General features: G+C 42.4%; 2 protein-coding genes across 9 annotated transcripts in view; both read left to right on the top strand.

The window, feature by feature from the left end:
• ASB11 (ankyrin repeat and SOCS box containing 11) overlaps nt 1-2594 on the top strand; it is a 32145-nt gene extending 29551 nt beyond the window's left edge. For all 6 annotated transcript variants that reach the window (XM_027533247.1, XM_027533248.1, XM_027533251.1 and 3 more), the window contains one exon: nt 2013-2594. In XM_027533247.1, coding sequence (XP_027389048.1) covers nt 2013-2137 — 125 coding nt within the window. In that variant the 3' untranslated portion in view covers nt 2138-2594. The remainder of the gene's footprint in view (nt 1-2012) is intronic.
• A 9795-nt stretch (nt 2595-12389) lies between these two features.
• Nucleotides 12390-18657, top strand: part of ASB9 (ankyrin repeat and SOCS box containing 9) — a 28601-nt gene continuing 22333 nt past the window's right edge. Inside the window, exons 1-2 of one of the 3 annotated variants that reach the window (XM_027534680.1) lie at nt 12390-12508; nt 12632-12827. In XM_027534680.1, coding sequence (XP_027390481.1) covers nt 12752-12827 — 76 coding nt within the window. In that variant the 5' untranslated portion in view covers nt 12390-12508; nt 12632-12751. Of the gene's footprint in view, nt 12828-18657 lie in introns of all 3 variants that reach the window. The other 2 variants (XM_027534681.1, XM_027534679.1) reach the window with 2 other exon arrangements.

The raw sequence follows: 18657 nt of genomic DNA, 5'->3' as shown, positions 1-18657 counted from the left end.
GTTAATTTACAATGCCATGTTAGTTTCAGGTATATAGCAAAATGATTCAATATATATATATATATATATATATATATATATATATATATATATATATTCAGTTCAGTCACTCAGTCGTGTCCGACTCTTTGCGACCCCATGAATTGCAGCACGCCAGGCCTCCCTGTCCATCACCAACTCCCGGAGTTCACCCAAACCCATGCCCATCAAGTCGGTGATGCCATCCAGCCGTCTCATCCTCTGTCGTCCCCTTCTCCTGCCCCCAATCCCTCCCAGCATCAGAGTCTTTTCCAATGAGGCAACTCTTCGCATGAGGTGGCCAAAGTGCTGATAGATATAGATATATATGGGCTTCCCAGGTGGTACTAGTGGTAAAGGACCCACCAGCCAGTGCAGGAGATGTAAGAGACGTGGGTTTGATCCCTGGGTCGGGAAGATCCCCTGGAGGAGGGCTTGGCAGCCCACTCCAGTATTCTTGCCTGGAGAATCTCATGGACAGAGGAGCATGGCGGGCTGCCATGCAAAGGGTTGCAAAGAGTCGTATGTGACTGAAGTGACTTAGCACACATGTATATGTATATTCTTTTTCAGATTCTTTTCCCTTATTGGTTATTATAAAATATTGAGTGTAGGTCCCTGTGCTATACAGTATGTCCTTATTGTTTCTCTTGTTTTATATATACTAGTGTGTATGTATTAACCCCACAGTCCTAATTTATCCTTCCCTTCCTTCCTCTTTGGTAACCATATTTCCAGTGTGCACTCTTAATGTTTTGATGCCACAATCCTGAATCTTCTGAAACAGTTTCTAATGGGGAAGAGTTTAATTTCACTCACCAGATCCGTTTTGTGAAACCACCCCCACGTCTTGTATACCTTATACCTTCCGAGTGGGAGGCTTGCATCTATAGTTTTAGTGCTTCTTAAGCTTCATGGTGCTTACAGATCACCTGGAAATCTCCTTAAAATGCAGATTCTGATTCGGGAACTCTGGGGTGAGGCCCCAAACTCTGTGTGGCCACCAGCTCCCAGGTGATGCTGATGCTGCCAGTCTGAGGCCACACTTTCAGTAAGACGGGTCTACATTATTTCCAGTAGTCCGTGTCCTTAATGGTTGTTCTTTGATTTGAATCTCTACTAACAGCTCCCAGTTTGGAAATACCGGGGACTTAACAACTATTAGCTAAGAATATGGTTTATAGCCACTGTCACATTTCGTCTTTCCTTCCATCAAAGATGTTTCCAGGTCTAAGATCTATATTTCTTCTAAACAAGTTCCTCTGCCTTCCATCTTCATAAATACAGATGCTCACTCTAGAAGACTGAATACCAGCTATGTCAGAGGTCACTCTGAGGAGCTTTAGTTGTGTGACAGGGGAGACACTTTGCATTCTAGCTTCCTAAGGTCTTGACTAAGGGCGATGGTCTGCTCCTCCAGGTATCTTTCAGGCACATGGGTGCTCCTTGGCATTATCAATCCAAGTGTTATCTGGCTCTCAGCCCATGTAGTCACCATTTCTCATGGGGTGCAAGACACTGTGACAATAGGATTTTCTTGAAAAGGAAAGCTTCGTATAGTCCAGTAATTACGTACATTTACTTGCAGCAGTCTTTGTTGGTACAGTAAGGAAAGGAAATAACAGGGCATTACAAATGCCCCTGCATGCCGAGGATCCCAGCCAAATGCTCATTCAGCCTGTTCGACCATGTTTTCAACCCTGGTTAATTTGCTTTCCTTCGGGACTCAAAGCCACAGGCACGACAGCTCTTTGAGACCTCCCAAGACTGAGGTGCAGGCTATAGCTGGGTCTAAGTAGGTTGTATCTTTTCTCCAGATCCTCTGTTGAGCTGGGATCCTTGTCAGAATGAAGGTCCCCCCTCTGAGTGTGAGTGAGGACCCAGCCAGCACCACCTCAGGGGCAGCTCAAGTCAGGAGGTCCCCGAGGCCTGACTGGCAGGCCCTGCACGTCTCCTACCACCTCTGTGACCATGTGTTTTGATTCCTCCTGCAGGCCCACCTGCTCTTTCCCAGCTGTGCCGCCTGTGTGTCCGGAAGTGCTTGGGTCGCAACTGTCACAAGACCATCCACAAACTGTACCTGCCGGACCCACTGGAAAAATTCCTCCTATACCAGTAGTCCCAACTATCTATAGGAAGATACTTGGAAAGAAATAGGTTGTTGCCTGCTGTACCCGGGGTGCCTAGTGTAGATGCGCAACAGCTAGACTCCTGGTATCTTCACATGAGCTAAGCTAGTTAGAGCATAACACTGATGAACTGGAGTATGTGGGGAGTGGAGACACCTGATTAATTTAGCATTCTTTTTAACCAAGGCACAATCAGAAACCTTTTCATTTTTATTTCTCACTAAGAAATTTTAAAAAATTGTTAAGTAGAGTGAAACTAGTAGGCAGTTTTTCAAGATTCATGATTCTCGATTATCTAATGGTTACCATTCTGCATAGCATGTAGACACGTAAATCTGGGTGGATAAGATTATGATGAATATAAGTCTTCCAAGATGGATTCTTGATTCTGTTATTCCCTTCTTCCCCTTTGTTTCCTTTCATGAATAAATCTCTGCTAAAATTTTATTTCCTTGTGTTTTATTTTATATATAAGAAAGCCAAATACTTTAAAACATCACAGTTAATTGAAACTTGCAGTTATCGAAGTCCTTGTTGATGTTGATTACACATGGGAATGATAATATTTTGAATGTATTGGGCTGGCCAAAAAGTTCATTTGGGTTTTCCCAGACAACGTTACAAAAACTCAAACAAACTTTTTGGCCAATTCACTATTAGGTTAAATACAGTTCATTATTAAAATTAATTTCACTTCTTTTTAAATGTGACTACAATCCAATTTTAAATTATACGTGTGGCTAACATTACATTTCTGTTGATATTGTTCTAGACTTTTTCTGATTTTCATGACTCATATCAAATAAGTACTCGTAGTTAACTATTTGGGGGATAAAGATTAACTTCTTATTTCATATCAATTTAAAAACAAATACTGGTTTTTAGAAAATGTTAAAACATTTCAAATGATGGTATAAAATACTGGAATAAAATGTTCATGAATATACATGAAAGGGGAGCTCTTTTGTAAGGATACTATCAAAGAAACTTTAAAGAAAAATACTGATAAATTAAAATAGATACCATAGGATATGCAGGAATTGGAGGCTTTCTGTCTTCAGAGTGTTTGCCAGAGTGCCTTTTTTGGTGTGCTTGCATCTTACTGAATGTCTAAAGTCTGTGTTAAGCCTCAGGATGTCCTAGGATGTTCAGTCTGTCTGTGGCCACAAGGAACTTGACAATCCTGTTGTTGCATCCACTTTTGGAAATTTTGGACCATGAATTTCATGAATCGTTTGTATGAACCTCCCAAATCTGGGGAGGGGGAGGAGTGTGTGTGTGTGTGTGTGTATGTGTATGTAGGGGGCGCTCTGTGTGTGTGTGTGTGTGTGTGTAGGGGGCGCTCTGTGTGTGTGTGTGTGTGTGTGTGTGTGTGTGTGTGTAGGGGGCGCTCTGCTCCTAAACTGAATCCCATTGATCCTTCTGCATCCAGAATGGGTGTGGAACAAGTCCAGATCCCTGCATCTTGGTGGTATTGTGATGTTAGATGGTTTATGATTGGGCACAAGATAGTCTTTATTTTTTTTCCCCCACGAAATAGTCTTTGCATTCCCTTTGAGCCCTGCATTCCATCAAGCTAGAATTAGGCCCTGAGATGAATCATCTAGTTTATATGAGATTATATGGCTTGCTTTGGGGGGTTCTGACCACTAATATAGATTATTTCATTTTTTTCAGAGGATGTGGAATGTTTTATTCCCAAAGTGGTGTGATTTCTTGCCATTTCAATCATATTTGAAGTACTCTGCAGTAACTTCTCCGTTCATTCATGCATTTCTTACTCAGCATCTATTATGTGCCAGACACAGTTTGAGGCTATGAGAAAGAAAGATGGATGAGGTCCTTGCCCTTGAAAAGCTTATGTGTCAGTGGAAGCAACAGGGAATAAGCATAGACATATCATCACGACAGGAAATGATAAAAATGAAATTGTGGTAAAGAGCAATGATGAAAGCCACTGTTTTAAGTAAGTTGATTAGGCAAGGTCCCTGGCTGGGTGACTGAATTTTGAAAGTATTCGTGTGTGTATCTAATATTTATTTAATTTTTGCTATTAAGGTTTTAGTGACTGTTTTCAGTGTACTTTTAATACATCTTGACAGGGTTTTCTGTTTGTGTCTTTTCTTGATTTAATGTAGCAATCCTATTACAAAAGTATTTTTTTAATTGAAGTATAGTTGATTTACAGTGTCGTGTTTGTTTCTGATGAACAGCAGAGTGACCGAGTTATACATATATATACCCATTGTTTTCTACTTTCTTTTCCATTATGGTTCTGTGCTCTACAGTGGGTCCTTGTTCATCTATTTTATATATAGTAGTTTGTATCTGCTAATCCCCAACTCCTGCTTTATCTGTGCCCCTCTTTGCTAAACCATAAGTTAGTTCTCTATGCCTATGAGTCTGTTTCTGTTTTGTAAGTAAGTTCATTTGTCACATTTTAGATTCCACATTTAAGTAATATCATATGGTATTTGTCTTTCTCTGCTTGGTATGATAATCTGTAGGCCCATTGATGTGGCTGCAAATGGCATTATTTCATTCTTTTTTGTGACTGAGTAATATTCTATTGTGTATGTATACCACATCTTTGTCAAACGTTTATCTGTTGGATATTTGGGTTGCTTCCATGTCTTGGCTATTGTGAATACTATTGCTGTGAACATGGGGGTGCATGTGTATTTTCAGATTAGAGTTTGCTTCAGATACGTGCCCAGGAGTGGCATTTCTGGATCATATGGAAACTCTAGTTTTTTAAGGAACCTACACACTGTTCTCCATGGTGGTGGCACTAATGTACATTCCCACCAACAGTGTAGCGGGGGTTACCTTTTCTCCACGCCCTCTCCAGCATTTGTTTTTTGTAGATTTTTTGATGATGGCCATTCTGACTTGTGTGAGGTGGTACCTACTGTAGTTCTGATTTGCATTTCTCTAACAATTAGTGATGTTGAGCATCTTTTCATGTGCCTGTTGACCATCTGTGTATGTATTCTTTGGAGAAATGTCTATTTAGGATTTAGGTGTTCTGCTTATTTTTTGATTGGGTTGTTTGTATTTTTTGGTATTGAGCTGCATGAGCTGTTTGTATATTTTGGAAATTAAGCCCTTGTCAGTTGCATCATTTGTGATTATTTTTTCCCAGTCCATAGGTTGTTTTTTCATTTTGTTTATGGTTTCCTTTGCTATGCAAAAGCTTATAAGTTTGACTAGGTCTCATTTGTTTATTTTTGTTACAAATGTATTTTTTGATTTCTGTTCTCCCCACAAACTATTTTTGTAATGATTTTCTAAGTTTCAAACTGTTTGAAACTATCCTTTAAAATGGTGGTTTCATATTTCTTAGCTATTTCCATATTGTTGGATATTTAATTATTTCTAATGTCTTGCTATTATAAATAATATGAGTGTGAACTTCATTTTGATAAATCTTAAAACAGTTGAAATATTTCTTAGATTTTCAGAAGTGGTATTTCCTAAGAAAACTATTTAATAATATAAAATACTTTAAAATACCTACATAATGAATCATTTTAAGGGAAACTTATTTTCATAACCAAACAAGTACCACATATTATCTGTTCAAATGCCATCTGTCTCCCTACAGAGATATCTAATATATTCATCTGTATACCATGTGCCTATCATCTGTCTATCCATCCATCATTTATCTGACTGTATCCATCATCTGCTGTGACCCATTATTTTAAAAACTAAGCTTGCATGTGTCACTTGAAGATGCAAACCTCAACTCTCTGAAAAAGCCCATAAATTATTTAAAAGGTTGGGTACATCACGCAACATCTCTAAGTTTTTGTTCATATTTTATTAAGGAACCGTTTTCTCCCAAAGTAATTCTCCTCCCTGGTATTTCTAATATTGCCATGTCAAACAAACCTGAAGTTTACAGATATTTCTTTTTTCAATAACAGTGCTCATTGCTGAGACGATTTTATGCGCTTCCCACATAGAGAACAGCTGACCTTTCAGAGACAGTGCCTGAAGTTGTCATGGTGAGGGCTGAATCATTGTCAAGGAAGGGCACTCTGTGCACTGGAGGACCTCTCGTTTACTCCCATTCCAAATCCTTGCCAGGCTACTCCTGCATGGACATTTGCATGTGAAATATCAGCATCATCTCCTTTCTCTAGCAGAGTCTGTACCAGGACAAAGGCAGGGGTCAGACAGGGTCACAGTCACAATAGCAGCTTCATCTTTTAACATGAGTGTAACCTGTAGAAAAGTATATACTACGTTTTAGTTTTCATTAATTTCCTCTCCTGCCATCATTATGTCTTGAAAATCTTTCAACTTGCAAAACACTTGCAAGAATAATACAATGAATATTTGTCTATCTATCACTTCAGTTTGTCAGTTGATAAGATTTGCCACATTTGCTTATGCCTTTTTGTATGTATATATGAACATATGTATGTATATGTATATATACATATTTGTATGAATGTGTGTATACACACTTACATATATAAGTAGTTCCATGAATAATGAATACCTATACACATATTTTTTAAAATGAGCCCTTTGTAAGTAAACTCTGAGTTTTATGATTCTTCACCAGGGCTAGGATTAGGAGGAGGTGAGTGAGGCAAAAAATTTAAGGGGGCACCGAAAAACGTCATCAGGAGAAAAATTGTAGTGCAGTATTAAGAAAATTCAAATGTTAAGGGAAAAAGGTCCCCAGTGACCAAAATATCAAACATTTTAATAAAGACAGGCTGTGGTTTGTTTTACAAACCTGCATAACAGTGTAATGAAAACAATGTTCCCAATCAGCCCAAGGTCCTGGGACATGGGGCTGCTGGGTTTATGAGGAATGACAGTGGCTTGTGAACAGAATGGGCAGTGCTGACTACATATATTCAAGCAGTTTGACTATAGAGCTTATGTTAACTTTTTCTTAAAAAAAAAAAATTATTAGGCTGCCCCAGGCTTTAGTTGTGGCATGTGGGATCTTAGTTCCCTGACCAGAGGTTAAACTTGGGCTCCCTGCATTGGGAGGACAGAGTCTTAACTACTGGACCACCAAGGAAGTCCCAGGTTTTTCTATTTGGTGCAAAATATGTACATAGGGACACACGTTTCTCCCCTTGGATCACGCTTCCACAAGGCTCTGCATTGAGTACTTCAAGTAAGCATGTCCTAAGAACACAGTTTCTTTGACTTAAGCGTGGGCGATGCAGTGATCAAACGCAGGAAGTTTGACATTGATGCACTTGGAGTATCTGATATACATCTATATTTAAATTTCTGTGGTGGCACTGATGTCTTTTATGCCTTATCCTCCCTAATCAGGATCCAATCAAGGATCATCACATTTACTGATCAAGTCTCTTTATTCTCCTGTCATTTAGAAAGCTTCCCCCACCACTTCTGTGTTTTATGCCACCCCACTGGCATTTTTGAAGAGTTCAGCCTCATTGTTATGAAGACTCTTTCTCAGTTTTGATTTGCCCGATTGTTTGCTCAAGAATACTGCATTATGCCAGATTTTCAAAAAAACACATCCTTGTTTGAATCTTACCGCACTGATCTATGGAGTAAGAATGAGTGACAGCTTTCTAAAGTAACAACAGCAGCCAGCTCAGTGTGCAGAGCCAATTAGACGGGCACAACTAAGACAGGACTTTTTTCAGGAAAAGCGGATCACTCTGAATGACCAGAGGAGAGATGCACGTTTTGGGTTTTAAAGGTTTTGTACTTGAAAACTTGCCGGCTGCAATGACATGAGGTTTCAGCTCTGGGGCCGACTTTGACTGGTTGAAGGTGACTTCCAAGTCTGCCTAAGGTGTCAGGAGGAAAGTCTTGGAATCCCATGAGTGATGTCAGCCACAGATCTATAGGTGAGGGGTGGGGCAGAGTCAGTGGCCAGTGTTAAGTCTGCGTTTGATAGAGAATGATTATGGCCTTACTGCTGATACAGGCCATAATTCTTTTTTCCTACCTAACCTGGGCTGAGTTTCCTGAACATGCAGACAGACACAGAGACCGACTCAAAGCTGGCAGATTGTTTTGCTCTTGCGGCTTCTTGTAAGCCAAGCTGTTTCTCTTTAATGAAAGCTCTCATACATGTAGTTCAACTTTATCCACATGTGGATCCTTAAAAATGCATCAACTTCCCTAGTAATATTTTTCTAATTCCTGACTGGAACTGTTGTTAAATAGTTTAAAAACAAAACAACAAACAGTTCCCATCTTCCAGCATCCACAGGTGTTGATCAGCATTATGAGAAGATAAAATGGTGATTAATTCCTTCCCAGATGCTAAGGCAACAACCTTCAAATCTTCTTTATTGTCGTTTTGGACAATCAAGTTAACTTTGAACATAGAGAAACCTTATCTTCTTGGTATTTAATGAAAAGTAAATAAAGAAGCTTTACTATGAAGATTTTGCTCAGAGAATGGGATGCTTTCCAGCTCTCCTGCTGCACTGTTTAACTCCTTGACAGCCAGTCTACACTGGGAGTAAATTTCTCCTGCCAAATGCAAGGTTCATTTTTCTTCAGATCTTTCCTGATACAGTAGTGAACAATGTATATATGCTTATGGCATTCTCAGTTAATTCTGCAAATAGAGCTGGAGGGCAATTTCAGTTCAGTTCAGTAGCTCAGTTGTGTCCAACTCTTTGTGACCCCATGAACAGCACTCTCTGTCCATCACCAACTCCCGGAGTTCACCCAAACTCATGTCCATTGAGTCAGTGATGCCATCCAACCATCTCATCTTCAATCGTCCCCTTCTCCTACCCTCAAATCTTTCCCAGCATCAGGGTCTTTTCCAATGAGTCAGCTCTTCGCATCAGGTGTGAAGGCCTAAGTATTGGAGTTTCAGCTTCAACATCAGTCCTTCCAATGAACACCCAGGACTATCTCCTTTAGGATGGACTGACTGGATCTCCTTGCAGTCCAAGGGACTCTCAAGAGTCTTCTCCAACGTCACAGCTCAAAAGTACCAATTCTTCGGTGCTCAGCTTTCTTTATAGTCCAACTCTCACATCCATACATGACTAGTGGAAAAACCATAGCCTTGACTAGACTTACCTTTGTTGACAAAGTAATGTCTCTGCTTTTTAATACACTTTCTAGGTTGGTCATAACTTTCCTTCTAAGGAGTAAGTGTCTTTTAATTTCATGGCTGCAATCACCATCTGCAGTGATTTTGGAGCCCCCCAAAAGAAAGTCAGCCACTGTTTCCCCATCTACTTGCCATGAAGTGATGGGACCAGATGACATGATCTTAGTTTTCTGAATGTTGAGCTTTAAGCCAACTTTTTCCACTCTCCTCTTTCACTTTTATCAAGAGGCTCTTTAGTTCTTTACTTTCTGCCATAAGGGTGGTGTCATCCACATATCTGAGGTTATTGATATTTTTCCCGGCAATCTTGATTCCAGCTTGTGCTTCATCCAGCCCAGCATTTTGCATGATGTACTCTGCATATAAGTTAAATAAGCAGGGTAACAATATACAGCCTTGACGTACTCCTTTTCCTATTTGGAACTAGTCTGTTGTTCCATGTCCAGTTCTAACTGTTGCTTCCTGACCTGCATACAGGTTTCTCAAGAGGCAGGTCAGGTGGTCTGGTATTCCCATCTCTTTCAGAATTGTCCACAGTTTGTTAGGATCCACACAGTCAAAGGCTTTGGCATAGTCAATAAAGCAGAAATAGATGTTTTTTTCTGGAATTCTCTTGCTTTTTCCATGATCCAGCGGATGTTGGCAATTTGATCTCTGGTTCCTCTGTCTTTTCTAAAACCAGCTTGAACATCTGGAAGTTCATGGTTCATGTATTGCTGAAGCCTGGCGTGGAGAATTTTGAGCATTACTTTACTAGCGTGTGAGATGAGTACAATTGTGCGGTAGTTTGAACATTCTTTGGCATTGCCTTTCTTAGGGATTGAAATGAAAACTGACCTTTTCCAGTCCTGTGGCCACTGCTGAGTTTTCCAAATTTGCTGACATATTGAGTCACTTTCTCAGCATCATCTTTTAGGATTTGAAATAGCTCAACTGGAATTCCATCACCTCCACTAGGTTTGTTTGTAGTGATGCTTTCTAAGGCCCACTTGACTTCACATTCCAGGATGTCTGGCTCTAGGTGAGTGGCAATTTGGCAGTATTTAAATTTTAAGTGAACTGATTAATAATTGTAGACTATTAATTGGCCCAGTCAGTTTCCCCCAATGATAACTTTGTGCAAAACTGTAGTAAAATATCACAACCAGGAAATCAACATTGAGACCATCCATTGATCTCATTCGGGATTCTTGTTTGACTTGTACCCACTCCTGTGTGTCTTTAGTTCTGTAGAAAAGATCACATGTGTATGAGCACAACTTGGACCCAGTGTTTCCACTCTTAGGAATCTCGCCTCTGGATATAATTGCATATTGTCACTGAGCCAAATTTGGGTCCACTCAGTGTGGTATTGACACTCATTGTGTCTATTGACACTGCGTTGTGATGAAGGAATGTATAGTGTTTATTACAGAATACCAAGCAAGGACAATGGGCAGCTCATGCTCAAATGACCCAAACTCTCCAATGGCCTTTAGGGGAGGGGCTTTAAAGGCAGTGTGAATGAGGGAGCTGCAGGTTGTGTGGTGAGCTTGTGTTCTTGGATTGGTGGGCATCATGATGACATTTCAAGCATCACCAACCTTTGGGTTTTGACCAGTCTGAGGTCTACATGCTTGTCATCAGTTTTCATCTGGTGGGGGTCTGCTTCCTCTAGAAACAACTTATACAAGTGTGTCAGAACTTTGTATCTTTTAGGGAACTGAGAGTTCAGTTAGTGTGCTATGTGGCAGATTTATAGTCTAAATTGTTACCATTTCCCAGCCTAACAGCTATTCTTTGTTTCTAGTCTTCACATTTCCTACTTACTAATGCAGATTGGGGAGGCCTGAGAGAGTAAAGCAAAAAGCCTTGTACTTAAAACAATAGGGACAGAGAGGCTTGTGTTGGGCTCCAATTCCCCCTTTTTCTTTAATAGTCCTCTGTCTTGAGGGGCACAGGTTCAGGACAAGAAAGGGAATATACTTTCGAATAGAGAGGTTAATCATAAACTCGGGGAACAGTTTAAGGGGGACTCAGTTTCAATACGTGCATGAAGCCATATGTAGAAATATATGAAGTGCAGTATTTTTGCAGTAGTAAAAGAAAATGGTAACACCCTGCCTCCATCATTAGGGGAATAATGAAATGTTTTTGGTGTGAAATACTTAAGGAATGCTCTGCTGTAGTGAATAAAGAAAAGGACAGAGCCATTGAGTTATTCTGCTGAAATGAAAAGATCCCCAAGACAAAATAAGTGTAAAAAGTGTTTGTGTTAATTACAATCATGTGGAAAAGGTACAGCAATAAATGTGTATCCCCATGAATGCAGGAAAATGCATTTTAAAATATGCAGGACATTCCTCAGACTGTAAACAGTGGCTCCCACATGGGTCAACTGAGGCTTGGTGAATCTGAAACAGTAAGGCTGTATCTTTGACATTAAAAATAATCGGTGATCGCTGCACAAGCAGACTATGCTTGAGACTAACTCAGAGCCTTCCCCAATGGGGAAGGAAAGTCCCTTTATACTTGGAGAGGGAGTGGGAATCCAGGGGTGGCCATCAGCCTGAGCCAGCAGCACCCAAGGGTATGGGGAAGCTGGGTGTATTTGAAAAGACACGGACAAAACCCCAGATATTTTGTAAAGGCAAACGGGGAAAACTTCACACAGTAAAACGTTTTATAACTAATCATTGAAAGATAGCAGCTCACCTCCAGGCCCCCTTGCTGCCCAGCAATCCATTTTTTCCCCAATAGCAACCCTGAATTATTTATTTAGAAGTTAAAATATAATGTGTGGAGAAGGGTGAGCAGGACATTTAGTGCAACCCCTGCAGTCAGAAGGTAGAAACTAGAAGTTCTTTCCAAACGTGCATTTTTGTAACATATAGACACATTTTCCCATAAGAAACTCCCAGAAAAATTGAAACCACATGTGCAGATGGTCAGGGCGTGCTGTGTAAGTTGCTGTGCAAGCAATTCAGCAGGGCTGCAGCAAAACCAGCTTTCTCAGCTCCTGGGTTCTGGGGCTTGTCTCAACAGCAAGAAACCCCCAAACAACAAGTGGATCCAGCAGGCAAACAATGTTGCAGAAGGCTAACGGTCTCCACCCCCCACCCTGTTCCCTGGGCTCTCCCAAAGTTACAGACTGTGAGTTTCCTTCCTGATAAACCTCAAGGCTTCCTCACTGATTGGTCTCAGTTTTGGAAAGGACGTGACATCAGCAACTTTGCAGACTTTAGGCTGGGGGGCTGCTGTGGGCTTTGGGCAGCCTCCAGCCTGTGAGGTAGATCGTGCGTGTGTGCGTGTGTGTGTATGTGTGTGTGTGTGTCCCCGTGTGCGCGTGTCTGTTTGACCACAGGTAGTACTCAGATTACCCTGCCTGTCCTGTTCTCTGCCATCTGACCAGGAGGGTGCCGCTCAGCCACTCACAGCCCTGGAATTTCCCAGGACCCGGGGGAGCATGGAATTTGGACTTTCCTGAACAGCTGAAGTGGAGTGTGGAGCTTGCCCAGCCCAGGAGAGCACCATGGATGGTGAACGACCAGGCAGAAACGGCAGCAAGCCCCCGGACATGAGGCTCTTTTCCAACCCATTGATGGGGGGTGAGTTTAGGGGCTGTGTTGTCAGCCTGCTGGGGAGGTCTGTTAACATGCTTAGGAGAGAAGAGAGATGAGGGTGGGGTGATTTCAGTGGCTTCATCTGAAATGTGGCCACAGGGTAGTTACTGGACAGATGTCCATGACTTACTGGTATCTGCCCTTCACATGGTTGCTCCAGAATGTGTACACCTCTTTCTGCAGGGTCCTGTGGACCATGTCAAGCCACTTATCACAGTTTATTCCCAGGAGAAATGTCAGCTGCAGAGAATTATTTTTTGTGGGTCAAATATATCATTGATATTCCATTGGAGGTTTGAAAGTCACTTCTAAATAGGAAGGAACATCTTCACTGCTAAAACATTTATTAAAAGGTCTTAGGTATGTGGCATTTGGGTGGGGCTGGGTTTATAAATGATGTTCAGAAATTGAGCCCTGATTGATTCACTTTAAAAGGAGCCTTTTTTTTTAACCTTTGGAGCAGTGTCTTAGAGGTATGATTCTCCCCTGTCTCCTGGTATCTTTGTTAATGCATAGAGTCCTATACCTCTGGGAAACTCATTTCCTGTGAGCACTCAGCAGGTACCTGCTGACTGAAAGGATTCTGAAAAATGGGTCTAGACATTAGAGGAGGCTGATTATATGATTATATTCAGCACCCTGGGAGACTGCCCACAACACTTGCTGGTCAAAGGGACAAAAAGCAGGGACCCTAACATCAGCTAGGACTTGCTACTCTCCTACTGTTTAGGTGCTGAAGGGGGAAAACACACACACACACACACACACACACAAATACAAAATGTCCCTCTGGCTCATGGAGCAGACAGGACTGCTCAAGTTAGTCGTTCGTGTATCCACTTTGGCTCATAAAAGGAGCAGAGTCCTCAACAGCAAGTAGGATTTGGATCCGCCAAGGCAGACATGGATTAATCAGAGATACTGAGCGTGAACTTGGAGCAGTAGAAAGCAGAGTAGCACCATAAATAACTTTTAAAAATAGATTTGATAAATATATTTTTAAAGCAGCAAACCAATCAATATGGGGAAAAATCAGTAATGTGGTAGACTTCTGCATGATGATTTTACAGCTGAGTTTATTTTCATTTCTACCTGAGAGAGGGGCACTAGCCACTTTTCACTGTTCAGGGTTTCTAAAGGTCCTAATCCAGGAATTCCCCGGCAGTTCAGTGGTTGGGACTCCACGCTTCCACTGCAGGGGGCATAGGTTCGATCCCTGGTCGGGGAACTAAGATCCTGCATGCTGTGCCGCTGTGGCCAAAAATATAAATAAACAAAGGTCCTAATCCAACCCTGGTTGGGCCTGGCTGGGTGGGTATGGGTGGGCAGGCACTGTCACAGCTGGACTGCAGTGTCTTAAGGAGTCTAGTGAGAACACTGGAGAGACGAAATCTGAAAATGAAGCTTCAGAAGCTAGGTGGAGGAGTTTAGCCTTCAGGAGGCAGGGAACTGGGAGCCATTGATGGTTCTGGAGTGGAAGCTTGGCCATAATAAAGACTGTAAGTAAATGAATGTGGTAGCCATAGTCAGGATAGATTGTGGAGAATTTATGAGAAATTATTATAGTAATCCACTGCTTCTCAAACTCGTATGCATCAGTATCACCTGGATGGATTGTTAAAATGCTGATGGCTGGGCTCCACCACCTCAGATACTAGGTCTGGGGAGGGGCCTGGAAGTCTGCATTTATAACAAACTCCCGGGTAATGCTGATGGTGCTGTTTAGGGACAATACCTTGAGAATCACTGCATGAAGCTGGTATCTGGATCAAGCTTCAGAAATGACAGGGAAAGGGAAAATATGGCTTGTATTTTCAGAGGAAAGAGAAATCAAGCTCTGTTGCTTGATTAGCTCAGCTGGTAAAGAATCCACCTGCCATGCAGGAGACCCCAGTTTGATTCCTGGGAAGAATCCCCTGGAGAAGGGATAGGCTACCCACTCTAATATTTTTGGGCTTTCCTAGTGGCTCACATGGTAAAGAATCCGCCTGCAATGCAGGAGACCTGGGTTTGATTCCCAGATTGGGAAGATCCTGTGGAGGAGGGCATGGCAACCAGTTCCAGTATTCTGGCCTGGAGAATCCCATGGACAGAGGAGCCTGGAGGGCTACAGTCCATGAGCTTGCAAAGGGTAGGACATGAGGGAGTGACTAAGCACAGCACAAAGGAGAGAAGGCGGCCAGAACTGCAGCGTTTTCAAAGCCTAGGGTAATGTCAGCTCAGAGGGCTAGCTGAGAGAGAAGTCGCGAAGGGGAGCCGGCTTGGGGATCAGAGTGAGATAGGGAGGAGAAGGCGTGAATGTGCCAATGGCTGTGCCCAGGGCTCAGTATGAAGGTGCGGGACAGAGGCTGGGCAATGAATTCAGGTTGGGAATCAGGCCTCAGGCTGTTCTGCAGAGGGGCTGGGCTGAAATCCTGGAGGATACATTGTCTGATGACTGAGAGCCAAGGATGGAGCCTTGGGACAGAGTTCCATTTGAGGATGGAGAACCAGTAAATTGGATAGATAGGCAGGAAGAGACTCAGATGCTGTCATTTCACAGGGACTAAAGGAAGAGAAGTTTTCCAAGAAGGGGAAGTCACAAGGGTGGGTGCCAGGACCCTTCTGCTTGCCCAAGTCCTTCTCTACATCTGACCCACAGACTACTGCACCTTTGAAGCCTCTGCCCTCACAAAGCCCTCCCAGACTTTCTCCCAGCCCTTACCCAAATGGAGGCTCTCTCTCCCTACTGTGCATCAGCCCTGCCCCTTGGGCAGAATTTCACTGATAGCTGGATTGCATTTATTTATGCTTCAGAAGACTTGACCTTGGTGAAGTGTGGAATGTGAAACACTCAGAATGTTGTTTCCAGGCCTTGATGAGAAACTCAACTCAGGTGAAGCGAATCCCCTGGCACTGGACCAGGGCAGAGGTCAGTGAGGTGTGGTTGGCCTTGGGGAGCTTGGCTGCTCCCACCTGCACTGGCAGGCTTTTCTTGGCAGCTGCCTCTGGAGGAAGGGAGGAAAGAACATGCAGATGGCAACAAAGTATTTATAGAGATGGAATTCTTGACCCTTCTGCCCCAGAAGTGGGAGTAGAATGTCTTTCTTTTTTCCTGAAATACCTCGTTATTGATCACATTGTGTCCATCCCCAGAACATCAAGTCCTAACCCCCTGAACATCAGGCCATGACCTGATTAGAAACATTGTCATCGCAGGTGTAATCAGTTAAGGCTGGGTCACAGTGGAGTAGGAGGGCCCCGCACCCCATGACTGGTCCATGGAAGAAGAGCAGAGGAGGCAGAAAGGGATGAAGCCTTGTGACGGCAGAGGCGGAGGTTCTAAAGATACATGTGATGAGCCAAGAAACTGCAAAGATGGACACCCAACACCAGAGGCTAGAAGAGGCGAGGAAGGACTCATTCTCTTAGGGTGGATTTTTGGCTGTTGGGCCACCTCAACAGGGGCAGTTTTTTGAAACCTGCCTGATCAGACAGGATGGGTTGAGGGGGTGAGGTCTCTATGGAGGAGGCCACCGGAGAGAGAGACGCAGACAGGAGAGGCCGGGTGATGGAACTGGGAGAAAGAATTGCAGTAGACAGGACTGATGTGCCCAAGAGTTGCCTTGCTGGGCCTTTGTATTTGTCTCTTTGCGACTGTGAGCCTCTGTTTCTTTGTCCTGTTGTGATTTGTCCTGCCATCTAACCAAGGGCCACAGTCACTGTAAACCCAACACCCAGATCCTCCCCAGTGTACTCACCACTGAACCTACCCCATCACCACCTGAAGACTGAAGGCGTGTGCTCCCACTGTCTCCGAGCAGTGCAGCCTTTCTTCCCCGCCTTGCCCTTGCAAAATGTTTCCCAGGAGGAACAGTGATACTACCCCCAGCATTCACTGTAGGCTTTCAGAGCTTCATGAATAATAGCTCTTTTCAGAATGTACTAATTAGTACATTTTCAATCTCTTCTGAATAATGGAAATTTTAAAAAATCATTCTAGAAATGGCAATAAAATGAAATGGCAGCTTCCCTAATGTGCTGCAGGGTTTGATGGAGACTCAATTTCAAAGAAAGGTAAGTTGAATAGCACTAATTGGAGGACTTGTGGCATTGTTTCCTGAGGAGAGTGCCTTGCCTCATGTCAACCACGAGCTACACTAGTGAGTCTGTGGCATTGCCATCGACCCCCGTTTGGCATCTATTTCTTGGCAGTAAAACCAACAGTTCTTAGCTGATAAAGTACTGGGGAAAAATTCTTAATATATACCGAGCACTTGAATGATGTGTTGTATAGATATAACAGCCCTTGAGTTTCCAGGGATCAGTGGAAAAGGGAATGTGACTTTGAGCTTTCCCTCCATCCATAGCCACCTCCCGTGAGCAGCATCCATGTTCTGGCAGGAATAGTCCCCTTTCCTGCTTATTGTACTCTTTTCCAGTTGTCAGCAGGAAGGCGGGCAAAGCTGCTTTGGGGTTTAATTGCTCATGTGTTGAGCTTGTAGCTCATTGCCTGCTTGTGATGTGGGCTCTGGAAACATCTCCTAGATATCTCATCAGTGTTTTCAAAAGCTAAAGAGAGTGTTAGACCAATCTGTGTTTCAAATTATAGCATTTGCTAAATGAACTATGCATAAAGTCCATGCTCTCAATGCTAGAAAAATGTCAACCTTTCACAGTTTTAACCCTGTAGATAATCAAGTGTTGAGAGACCAGCTGAGGCTCAAGTCTTTGTATATGTTTGAGATGACCTTTGGCTATACAAGAACCTAAGGTTTTCTTCCGGCCTGGAGTACTGGCATGCTCTGGTAGATTCACCTAATCCTAGTCTGAAAGGACTTTAACTTAGGAAGGGAATCTCAGATACTGCTGCTGGTAGTATAGCGTGGTGCAGCTGCTGTGGAAAGTAGTCTGCCAGTTTCTCGAAACACTGGGTTACCGCATTATACAGCAATTCCATTCCTGGGTGTCTACCCAAGAGAATTGAAAACATATATCCACTCAAAAATTGGTACATGCATGTTTAGAGCAGAATTATTAATAACAACCAAGAAGTGGAAACAACACAAATGTCTATGAGCTTTTTGGCCTATCTATCTATACAAACGTTATTTGGCCATAAAAAAGGATGGAGTGCTGATACATACTCCAGTGTGGATGGACCTTGAAACATACTTGGTGAAAGAAGCCCGTCACAAAGGGCCACAGATTGTATGATTCCATTTGTGTGAAAAGTCCCCCAAAAACCAAATCCATAGAGACAGAAAGTAGATCAGTGGTTGTGGGAAGTGGAGATGAGGGAAGTGATTGCTGATGGGCAAGGGGTTTCTTTTTGGGATATTGGAAATGTTCTAAAATTGATTGTGATGATAGATGTACAACTCTGAAATCTACTGAAAACCACTGAATTGTATATTTGAAAGGGGTATAGGTGAGTGATAAACATTAAAGCTGGACAATACCCTGTGCTTCTTGAAGACACAGATAGTCTCCACTTTGTAAATATTGGGTTGGCCAGAAAGTTCATTTGGTTTTTTTGTGATGTATGGAAAAACCAGAACAAATTTTATGGCCAACCCAATAATACTATGTCCTAATGCATGGGTACAAAACCTCAGGTAGTCTTTTTTTATGTACTTTTTTCTTTTTCTTTTTTGTGTGCTTCTTCAAGTACATAATTCTTTATTTACCCTAAGTAAAAGGAGTCATGCTTCCGTGATGAATGCAAACAAGTAAAGCCCATTTTGGTCTACTCTTGATAAGATAATTGCATCACTTTTATGAAATCTAAACAGAGTTACAGTTTAGGACCCAAATTACCTGTCTGGCTGTAAAC

This window comes from Bos indicus x Bos taurus, chromosome X (genome assembly GCF_003369695.1).
Source record: "Bos indicus x Bos taurus breed Angus x Brahman F1 hybrid chromosome X, Bos_hybrid_MaternalHap_v2.0, whole genome shotgun sequence".
NCBI lineage: Eukaryota > Metazoa > Chordata > Mammalia > Artiodactyla > Bovidae > Bos > Bos indicus x Bos taurus.
This window is presented reverse-complemented; position numbering and strand designations above follow the sequence as displayed.